The sequence below is a fragment of the Notechis scutatus genome, chromosome 15, assembly GCF_049901735.1.
Source record: "Notechis scutatus isolate UNSWTSFEM ecotype Mainland chromosome 15, rNotScu1.2, whole genome shotgun sequence".
NCBI lineage: Eukaryota > Metazoa > Chordata > Lepidosauria > Squamata > Elapidae > Notechis > Notechis scutatus.
The window spans coordinates 5,365,107-5,377,119 of record NC_142023.1 but is presented as its reverse complement, the minus strand read 5'-3'; the positions used below and the strand labels follow the sequence as shown (position 1 = coordinate 5,377,119).

The window sequence follows — 12,013 nt, the reverse complement described above, 5'->3', positions numbered from 1 at the left end:
AATCAGATGGAAGGCTGAGTCAACCTTCAGGCTGGTGGGATTTGAACTGTCAAATTTCAGGCAGCTAGCAGTCAGCAGAAGTAGCCTGCAGTACTGCACTCTAATCACTGCACCACCGTGGCTCATAGGGTTTCTTGCCTGAGAAGGAGATTGGGGTAGAAGACCTCCAAGGTTCCTTCCAACTCTGTTGTTGTTGTTGTTGTTGTTATATGTTGTAGCACACCAGCCTCTCTCCCAACTCGCTCATATGTATATAAAATACAGACTGGCCACAAAAAGAGAGAGAGAGAGAAAGAGAGAGAGAGAGAAAGAGAGAGAAAGAATGAGAGAAAGAGAGAGAGAAAGAGAAAGAGAGAGAGAGAAAGGGAGAGAAGACTCTGTCCTTGTTTTAATTGACATTATATTTCAAATTGGGTTTTGCAAGGACGAACACTCTACCTACACCCTCTGATGTCCACAGTTCCTCTGTTTTGGTTTACCGCAGTGGCACAGAATGCTTCTTGTCACTAGCATCCCCATTAAAATAAGTCCTACCGAATGACATCAAGTTTTAAATACAAAATGCAAGATGGAAATATGCATGGATTATGCAGATCTTGCCCATGTGGGCACCGAATGTTATAGCACATCGAAAGGAGCCAGGGTTATTAAATTCATGCGTGATTAATCATTCAGCTTGGAAAGCTATTTGTTTTGACCTCCAACCACACCTGACGGCTGGTCTTAGAAATGGCATAATGAGAGTTGTGGTTTTCAGACACGTAGAGAGATCCTAGAGATTAAAATATGATGGATGGATATCTGATGGGCTGGAATTTAGGAGTATGTGTGAACCCATCGACTTTGATATTTCAGTAGGCCTGATCAAGTTGACTTGAATTGGTGAACTGAACCAAGTTGGCCCAAAGAGAACTACCAAGCGGTGACACAGCTTGTTTCCCCCAGCTGTTAAATCTCCATTGCTGGAGGTTTTCAAGAAAAGATTGGAGAGCCATCTGTCCGAGGTGATATGAGAACTTCTGGCTTGGGCTAGAAGATCTTCTCTGACCTTCTAATAAGGTTGAAGAAGACTTCCTCCAAGATCTTCTCCAACCTTATGATTCTATAAAACAGGTGATAAAAGTATGTGTGCATGCACAAAGCATCTTCAAATTGTTTCAAACCGATGCATGGATGGTATCATTCCAGAGGGATGGTTTGATCAAATGACCTTGGAATCAAAGTTTTGCAGGATTCTTTCTCAGTTGGAACATCATTTCCATCCTTTAAATGGAGTTATTACTGGTAGCTACTCTATCTCTGGAAAGTTAAATAAGGCATGTGGGGGAATTACATTTTGTTGAGCCACTTATTGACTTTTTAAGACACAGGGAGAATGAGGCAGCTCCAAACTACACATATAACACAATGGCAGCAGTTTTCATTGGCTTACGGGTCCAAAGTGCACGCCAGTATTAGCCCATTACAAGCTATTTTCGTTGCTTTAGAAAAAATTGCTCTTCTTTCCCCTTTCCATCCCTTCTCAATGCCTGCTGCATTTTGCTTCTTCTTTTTTTAATCCTTTGTGATCCCATCTGTCACACAGAAAGCAAGATAAAATAAACGAATGATCAATGGTGTATCTATTTTGCCTTCCCAACTTGGATCCGCTTCAGAGGCGCAAGTGAGCTCCGAGTTTTCAGTCACTGCCCTTCTGGCTAAGATATATTGGGAATTGGTCCAATGGAAGTCAGGAGATACAGCAACTGTAATCTTCCTTGTCAACAGACAAGCAAGATAACATCTGGCTGCGCTCCACCGAAAACGTGGCTTGCCCTAATTCTACATCCATTGGGATGGCCACCAACTGCCACTGGAAGGTTGGTGGAGCAGCTGCACAAACCTAGAAACTATTTAAACAGTCAAAGAGCTGGGGGGAAAGGAAAAGAGAGGATGGGAGTGGTTCAGATTGCAAATATTGTGGCAGATTTAAGGAAATAATTTTCGGGGAGAAATACAGATAAAGCAGTTGTCCCTATTAAGGCAATGAAAACATGCCTCAAATATTTACACCAGGGAACTGGTAACACTTTTGTCTTTAATAACTTGCCCACCAGCTCATCTCTTGCATTTAATTCGGCTCGGTTTTTGCCTTTCTGCAAGACACATATCCCCAAAATAACATTATTAGAGAGAATTGTAGGGTTCTTGGTATTCTCTGAGCTTGGAGGCTTTCTTGCAGATGTTTCATTACCCAACTAGGTAATATCATCAGTGCTACAAGGGAATGGGGGGATGTGGAGAGGAGGAGAATTGTGGGGTTTTGGTGCTCTCTGAGCTGGATTGTTTTCTTGCAGACATTTCATTACATACCTAGGTAACATCATCAGTGCTATGAGGGAGTGGAGGGGTGTGGAGAGGAGGAGGAGGAGAATTGGGGGTCTTTGGTGCTCTCTCATTTGTGTTGTTTTCTTGCAGATATTTCATTAGTGAACTAGGTAACATCATCAGTGCTAGAAGGAACTATATATAAATACAGTGCAAACCCCACTGCCTTCTACGACTTATGATGTTATTTAGTTGGGTAATGAAAGGCCTGTAAGCAAAGCATCCAGGTCAGAGAGGACCAGGTTCAATGCTGAGCTACAAACATACTGTTCTATCAACCTCAGTGAGAATGATCGGTTATTGCCCCAAAGGATGACTGCCATCCCATCTGTATGGCTATACATTTATCACCTTCTTTTGACTCGTGTACATATATGTTGACAACAGAAGCTGAAGAAGTTTGATCGAGCCGTGCATGTATCAGAAGGATAGGGAGGGGGAAAAAAATTTCCGCAAGTAAAATTATGCAGGGCGCAGAAGATTTCCATCAGAGCTGCCAATGAAATACCAATAAAACAGATTAATGTCCCTTGGAAGAGGGGAGGAGGTGGGGCAGTCTCCAATCGAGACATAATGGCTTTTCGGAAGATGAAAAACATGAGGGACTGAGTGAAATGGCACCAAGAATGAGAATGATCTCTGAAACGACACTTTTAAAATACAGTTCTAAACTGTGGGGAAGAGAAGCAACTTTGAATGGGCGGTTTGCCGGCTGAGCTGCCAAGGAAAATATGAAATGTTGGCTTATTCTGGCCAGGAAAACATGGAAGAAACGCCTTTGTCTGCTTCAATCGAGCTTACATTGACCCAGCTGGCATAAACCCTGAACCTTGATGTCTTATGCTATAATTAATGCCATGCCAAAGTCGGTCTTCCTGCAATATTTTATCCAGTTTTGGACACTGTATTTAAGAAGGACCAGTGGTGTTATGTTGCCGGTTCACAACGGTTCTAACGATCTGGTTGCACCAGTCTATTCTATTCTATTCTATTCTATTCCATTCCATTCCATTCCATTCCATTCCATTCCATTCCATTCCATTCCATTCTATTCCATTCCATTCCATTCTATTCTATTCTATTCCATTCCATTCCTCTATTCTATTCTATTCTATTCTATTCTATTCTATTCTATTCTATTCTATTCTATTCTATTCTATTCTATTCTATTCTATTCTATTCCATTCCATTCCATTCCATTCCATTCCATTCTCACTTAAAATATACCACAGTTGGATTAACAATGTAGATCTCTGCTTGTGGCTTTGCTGGAAATGATGGGACAAATTTTTAAGAAAATGTGTATCTGCTTGGAGAAAACCAACGTGCCTTCAATCCTTTCACTCTAGAAGGCCAGAAAAAAAGCATCGATTTGCCCTCCCATCAGAGGCAGAAAATGTACCAGCAGGGGAGAGAGAGAGAGAGAGAAAGGGAACCCGATGAAAAATTTAATGCCTTCTCAAGCTCGGTTCCTGTGTGGAAGAAGAAAATTGAATTTGCTCGGGTCTCCGAGAGGTTGCACTTGATAGACATTGCAAGGCAGGTTCAGATAAGGTCAGAGAAACTCAAGAAATATTGGAAGCAGGGAGCTATAAAGAGAAGCAGTGGTTTCTGGGAACTCCTTCCATCTTCCATCATCAAAAGTGGTCTCTCCATTGTCTGGCAAGTGGAAAAGACACTTGAGATTAGACATTTTTTTTTCCCCCGGAGGGAAAGTGTGTAAGACAAGATTCCCGCTCAGCTGAAGGCCATGGAAGGGTATTGCCTGATCATTTGAAAAACAGAAAGGGCTTTTGCTGTAGAAGTTTCTTTAAGTGGTTCCTTTTTTGTGTAATTTTTTTTTATTGATGGCTCTTGGTTCTGCTGCATTGTCTCAAAGGATGAGTTTGATGTGGTTCTCCTTTCTTTAGGTTTTGCTGCTTCCTCTGTACTCTTTCTGACTGTGACTGTTTCTCCATCTGAAAAAAGGTTTTGTAGGAAATAACCCAAAGGTCCTGTTTCAAGTGGCAACTGGACTTTCTGGTTTTACTTTGAAGACATTTCCGCTTCTCATCTAAGAAGCTTCTTTTAAAAAGATGTTGGATAAACATTTGTCTGAAATAGCATATGGTTCCCTGCTTGAGCAGGTTGGACTAGAAGACCTCTACGGTCCCTTCCGACTCTGTTATTCTGTTATCCTGGTAAGGTGATGTGTTTGCAGATCCATTCAGAGAACTTTAAATCTATGTAGAGTCTTGGCTGATGTTCAGGATAGAACAGGTCCACATTCTCCTTTTAATTGGAATATTTCATGGGTCAGCTGTGCCTTTTTTGGCTCCATCGGTATCGATTAACAATCACACTCAAAGGAGTTATTATTCAGAGATCTCATAAATAAAAGGGCAGGACAGAAAGAGCAGAAATAAACACCCAAGTCTGGATTTGCTAAGGCATGCAAAATAAAGGATGTTTTTGTGCTGCAAATTAGCCAAGGGTCCAACGTTGGAGCCCTTTTGCAAATGCCAAGGTGGGGAAAAAAAAAGTTATTTCCAAATGTCACCATTAAAATATCAGCACATGGTTTAAACCGCAGAATCGGTTCTCCCAAGGATGATGACCCCATTTATATCACTTTTTTTTTTGAAAAGGAACAAAATAAATTATGGATTGGGAGTCTAATCAGTATGTACTAGTCTACAGGATAACATGTCTTTAATACAACCCACCCCACCAAAAAACAACAACAAACCCAAAGGTTTCGTGGAACAACAGTGGATGAGAACAAATCAGCTTTTTGTCCATAATTCTTGTTAATTCCTAATCAGCCACTATGTGACACACAATGTTGGACAGGCCACTGATGACTCTTCACTGGCTTATCAGACATAAGACTTCCCAACAGCTGCCACACTCAGCATGCATTTCTTTTAAACTCTCTTCCCAGCTGTGGCTAATGACAGGAATCAGGGCCCTTTCCTTCCCCGTAAGCCATGCAACCCACGTTGCTCCCTTCTCCGTTCCTCCCTGCGAGCCCTAGGATGAAGAGAGGGGTGGGTCCGGGTCTTCCTCTGAACTCACTCTCCCTTGTTCTACCTCTCCCCTGCTCTGCCCAGCTGGACTTTGCCCTTCCCCAGTTTCCTCCACAGTCAATGGAGCCACACTCCCGCTCCCTGTCAGCTGTTCGTCTTCCTACTCGGATTCAGGCTCCAACAGGGGCACGACAGTTCTTGAGAGATGCAGCTGCTTAGAAAGCATGACTAAGCCATGCTCTTAGAGAAGCCACACGGTTGCACCCAAAAGCAGAGAAGCAGAAAGTTCTTACCATCAGCAATGAAGTGCTCAGGGACATGAAGGGTCACTTTGACAGTGAGCGGACAGGAGATCTGGGTGCCACAGACCATAGCCAGGATGCAAGAGCTCACAGCAACTAAGGTAAGGGCCGTCTTATTCACTGGGCTTTTGAGGGAACCTGGAGAAGAGAAACAAGCATACAAGACACATTACAAAAAGGAGGTTCTCGTCTCAAAAAGCATGCCCCCCCCCATTCTGTTCAATTGTGTCCAATTCTTGGAGGCTGCCTTGACCAGTTCCTCCAGATTTCTTGGTTGTTTTTTTTTTCATTGATGCCTTCCTGGGGTTGAGAGAAAGGGACTAGCCCAAGATCAACCAGCTGGCTAACGTGAAACTACAACTCCTGGTCTCCTGGTTTCTAGCCTGATGTCAACAACCATGACATCAATCTGGCTCTTTTCCAAGACATACTGTTTTAGTCTAACCCTGAGGCAGCCAGAGAAACAGGAGAGAGAGGGAAGGGATGGAGCCCAGGGACGGGAGGAGGGGAGGGGATGCGAAGCAGCACATTTAGAAGAAAACTGGAGTAGGAAGGAAAAGGAGGCTGCCTTATCCACTGAACCTAACAAGGCAGTCCTCAACTAACAACATATCTCCTCAAATGACTAACATTCACAATTTGTGCCATAATAACGAATAATGGCTGCTTCACAAGTAATCCTCAACTTAACGACCACTCGTTTAATGCCCCTTGGAAACTGCAACAGCCCCCCAAAAAGTCATATAAAAAAAGGTAACCGAACACGGAGATATTCAACCTGGAAATAAGGAGAAACTTTCTGACAGTGAGAACAATCAACCCACGGAACAGAAGTTGCCTTCGGAAGTTGTGGGAGCTTCATCCCTGGAAGCTTTCAAGAAGAGATTGGACTCCCATCTGTCAGAAATGATGTAGGGTCTCCTGCTTGGGCAGGGGGTTGGACTAGATGACTTACAAGGTCCCTTCCAACTCTGATTATCTGTTACCTGTTAGCATCCCATCCCTGGCTGGCATGACTATCCCTGAGACAGTTGACTGGATTTGCAGTCTAAGATGCCGATGACCCCGTGTTACCAAACCCTGTTAGAAATGGAAGGTTTTATATCTTTCAGAGTGGCATCTTATCAACGGATACCACTAGTATTTAAATGCAGACACACACCTCTTCCCCGTTGCATTTTGATTCAAAGGAAATCCAGCAAAAGGGTCCAATATTTTTATTCCGGTTTCCAAGCAAAACAATTTGCCAGATCTGAGCATGTAGAAATAATAATTTGTTCTCGGTCTTAAGCGCAAAGACTCCCGGCTATCAATTCATCTGTGATGAGCGGTTATGTATAATTCAGGGATTCCAGGAGATTGACAGAGCTCCAGCCAAGAGATGGAGGATTTCTTCCTCCTCGTCTCGCTGAAATCAGATGGATGGATCAGTTGATCCCGGTAATAAGTGAGGAAGGAGATTAAGATATGACACAGAACATCCCAAAGGTGCTTTTCAAAATACAACTGGTCTTTCTGTGAACCTTTGGGAATCTTCATACACACTCAACACAGAACGTTGATCCACATAGGGATAGAATCAAGATCACATGAAGTGCTAATACCATTTTATAATGCCTTGGTAAGGCCACACTTGGAATACTGCATCCTGTTTTGGTCACCATGATATAAAGAATAGAATAAAATAGAATAGAATAGAATAGAATAGAATAGAATAGAATAGAATAGAATAGAATAGAATAGAATAGAATAGAATTTGGATAGAATGGAATGGAATGGAAATGGAAATGGAAATGAATAGAATAGAATAGAATAGAATAGAATAGAATAGAATAGAATAGAATAGAATAGAATAGAATAGAATAGAATTCTTTATTGGCCAAGTGTGATTGGACACACAAGGAATTTGTCTTGGTGCAAATGCTCTCAGTGTACATAAAAGAAAAGATACATTCATCAAGAGTCAAGAATCATCAGGTACAAAAATTAATAATAGTCATAGGGTACAATAAGCAATCAAATCCTACTAGGAAACAGTCAATACAAACTGTTAGGATACATACATTCATGAGTAGGAGGGTGAAAGGAAGGATGGCAGGATTAATAGTAATAGTAATGCAGACTTAGTAAACAGTTGGACAGTGTTGAGGGAAATATTTGTTTAGCAGAGTGATGGCTTTCAGGAAAAAACTGTCCTTGTGTCTAGTTGTTCTGGTGTGCAGGGCTCTATAGCGTCATTTTGAGGGAAGGAGTTGAAACAGTTTATGTCTGGGATGTGAGGGGCCTGTAGATATTTTCACAGTCCTCCTTCTGACCCGTGCAAACAAAAAGATGTTGAGATTCTAGAAAGAGTGCAGAGAAGAGCAGCAAAGATGATTAGGGGACTGGAGGCTAAAACATATAAATAATAGTTGCTCCAATTGGGTATGTCTAGTTTGATGAACAGAAGAAGTAGGGGTGACATGATACCAGTCTTCCAATATCTCAAAGGTTGCCACAAAGAAGAGGGAGTCAAGCTATTCTCCAAAACACCAGAAGGCAGGAGAGGAAGCAATGGATGGAAACTAATCAACAAGAGAAACAACCTAGAACTAAGAAGAAATTTCATGACTGTGAGAACAATTAACCAGTGGAACAACTGGCCTCCAGAAGTTGTGAATGCTCCAACACTGGAAGTTTTTAAGAAGAGATTGGATAACCATTTGACTGAAATAGTGTTGGGATTCTTGCCTGAGCAGGGGGCTGGACTAGAAGACCTCCAAGGTCCCTTCCAACTCTGTTATTCCCTTCTATTCTTTTTGAAGCTTGTTTTTTGTTTGGAAGCCTGTTGGGTTTCTGATCTTTTTGTTCAGCCATCTGGCCACCAATAAAGTCTCTGTCCTATTTTCCAGCTCTTGATGATGTGCAGAAGATAAAGGGCGAGTTGGACCACGATGAACCAGAACTCCATATGAATGTACCTCTCTTCCATTAAGTTACATTGATCTGCTCTGTTGGAAGGACTCAAATCCAACCCATGAAAAAAAAGTACAAAAAGAAGCAACTTTCTCAAGAAAGGCGGTTCTTTTGTACTTTTCCAAGAATTCTGCTCTCATCGGTAGCCTGCCTCATCCCAAACACTTATGGTGCATTAACTTATCTCTTTTAATCGACAGAGGAAGCTAGATGTAGCAAATCACAGAAGTGCAATTTCCTAAATTCCAAAGCAACTGTCTGTCTCTGTGTGTCTTTTTATCTCCACCCAAGGCTAGACTGCACATTTCTCACCTGCAACCACAACAAAAGACGTGACAGACACTAGAAAGGATGAAAGTCAACCAGCATTTTAGAACAAAGTTTAGTAGGCGTTGACGCAGTAGGTGGGCAGATCCATCCTCCCCCAAGTTAGTCACCAAAAACCATTTCATCTTTCAAAGTCAGAGACATAAAAAGGGTCTGTGGGCAAGTGTGGGCTGATGTTTTTTTAGACGGCATGAAGACGCTGATGGGAAGAGCACCTGAAGGCAGGACAAGAAGCAATGGGTGGAAACTAATCAAGGAGAGAAGCAACTTAGAACTAAGGAGAAATTTCCTGACAATAGAACAATTAACCACTGGAAAAACTTGCCTCCAGAAGTTGTGAATGCTCCAACACTGGAAGCTTTTAAAAAGATGTTGGATAACCATTTGTCTGAAGTGCCATAGGGTTTCCTGCTTAAGCTGGGGTTAGACTAGAAGACCTCCAAGGTCCCTTCCAACTCTGCTATTCTATTCTATTCTATTCTATTCTATTCTATTCTATTCTATTCTATTCTATTCTATTCTATTCCCTGAGTAACCCAAAGATTGGAGACTGCTCTCACTGTTCTGGTGGATCATGGAGCATTAAGGATGGCAAGAAACACCAAAAGCTAGAAAACAATTTGGAAGTGGCCCTACCTTTGAGTTTATATGAGCAAACAAGGATTTTACAAAAAAAAATGTCCCAGGGCTTTCTCTAGATGAATAGACAGACTGATAGACAGGTGATAGATAGATAGATAGATAGATAGATAGATAGATAGATAGATAGATAGATAGATAGATAGATAGATAGATATTATAGTAGATAATGATAGATGATAGATTGATAGATGATAGATGGATGATAGATGATAGATAGATAGACAGACACATATGATGACAGATGGTAGAAGATAGATAAATAGACAGACATATGATAGATGACAGAAGACAGCTAGATGGTAGATGATACAGATAAATAGATGATAGATAGATAGATAGATAGATAGATAGATAGATAGATAGATAGATAGATAGATAGATAGATAGATAGATAAATGATGGGTGGATGGATGGATGGATAGATAGATGTAAGAGGATAGATGATAGATAGATAGATAGATAGATAGATAGATAGATAGATAGATAGATAGATAGATAGATAGATAGATAGAGATAGACACAGAAATATGACAGACATATGACAGAAGACAGATAAAATGCCAAGATAGCTTTTATAGCTTTAGGATATGTTTATACGAGGAAGCAACATCTGTAAGTTCAGAAGAATTTTGAGCAGTTGAAAATAAGGCAAGAGGGAGAACTCTCTCTCTCTCTCTCTCTCTCTCTCTCTCTCTCTGTGTGTGTGTGTGTGTGTGTGTGTGTGTGTGTGTGTGTATTGAAACAGAAGAACTGGGGATCCAAATAAGGCAGCCTTCAGGCAAGAAGTCTGATTTGAAAGTAGAGAAGACTGATGGGAAGGCTGAACCAAAAAAAAGAAAGAAAGAAAGAAAGAAAACCAACCCTAAAATCCGTAAAGCATGCCTTCTTTCTTTAGATTGCATCCAAGCAACCTCCCATAACCAAGTCAATTAATTGCTGCTTAATTGGGCCTTAAAGGCTTGAGAGAGAACAACCTCTAGAGGTAGCTTCGGAAGAATGCTTTATTTCCAGATTAATAGACCCCCTGATTTCTAGCCTCTGCCCTAAATTTGCGTTGGCCTTAATTCAAGATGTTTCCGTTTAAGAAGTTAAGGAGAATGAAGAATAAGAGCAATTAACTGACAGTTTGAACAAATTAATTAATGGAATGGCTTTCCCCACTAGAAGTTGTGGGTGCTCCATCTCTGGAGGTCTTGAAGAAGAGACTGGACAGCCAGTTGTCTAAAATGATGTAGGGTCTCCTGCTGGAGCAGGGGTTGGACTAGATGACCTCCAAGGTTCCTTCCAACTCTATTCTTCTCTCATACAATCTTGCCTCGGAGGATTTTCCATCAAGAGGCAAGAAAAAAGGGGGGAGAATTCAACATAAAAAGGAAACCAACGTGGCTATAGTAAAGCATCTGAAGAAAAAGAAAGGGTGAGGAAAATCAAAACTGACCAAACCTCATATTGTTAATCTTTCTTTCTTTCTTTTTTCTTTCTGGTTGGCAGACAAAATATTACAACCCCACTTGGTGCTTTAAATCTGTTTACCCATGGAAAAATAAAAGATGCGTTTTGCTCCTTTTAGGGAGCTCTCTCTGTCTCTTCACCCTGCCCAGTATTTTGTTAAAAATACTCACAGGGCTGAAGGAATATTGTATTTTCTCTTTTCTTGGGAAGTAACCCAATTATGTCTTCCTGCTATTATCAACCATCCAGCGTTTACCACAGGAAAGTAGCCCTGATTGACGTGATTTAGGCCTCTGCTTTATGTCCGATGTAAGTGGCATACGGTGAGGGAGCCAGATCTATAAATATTTTAAATAAACAAGATAAATGGCAATAGCTTTTGTATTCATGGCTGGCCTCTGGCAAGTAATAAATGCCTGTCAAAATATTCTCGTCCATTCCGGAAGCCGAGCGCAGGCGTCAGCAACCGGCGGGCATTTGAAATTCTGGAGGGCCCCCGGGCGGGTTTTGAAAAGATTCAATCAGGAATGTGGTTTTGTTTGTCCGTGATATTGGTTTTCGTAAGGGAAATACATCATGCCTTCATTTCGGTGGCCAAACATATTTTCTAACAAAATAATCTGGAATATGGTGTGAGAGGTGGTATTTCTGACCAGTTTTGGAGAACTGGTAATGGGAATTTTGAGTCGTTCGGAGAACCAGCAAATCCCACCTCTTGAGTGGAGATATTACGGTATCCTTCCCCTGCCACGCCCACCAAGCCACACCTACAGAACCGGTAGTAAATGCATTTATTTATGTTTGTTTGTTTGTTTGTTTGTTTGTTTATTAATACACACACACATATGGAGGGAGGGGGAGAGAGAGAGAGAGTGCTTGGAGCCTCCTGAGGAGAAGAATGGGATAAAAGTTGGGGTTGTAATTTAAAAGAAGGCCTTGAAAAGAGGATCCTGTATTTTT

The 12,013-nt window shown here is 41.4% G+C and overlaps 1 protein-coding gene across 3 annotated transcripts in view; it reads right to left on the bottom strand.

Moving 5' to 3' along the window:
- The window catches only part of ASTN2 (astrotactin 2), a 319,108-nt gene that overhangs the window by 158,958 nt on the left and 148,137 nt on the right, over positions 1-12,013 (bottom strand). For all 3 annotated transcript variants that reach the window (XM_087943907.1, XM_087943906.1, XM_087943905.1), the window contains exon 6: positions 5,669-5,815. In XM_087943907.1, coding sequence (XP_087800033.1) covers positions 5,669-5,815 — 147 coding nt within the window. The remainder of the gene's footprint in view (positions 1-5,668; positions 5,816-12,013) is intronic.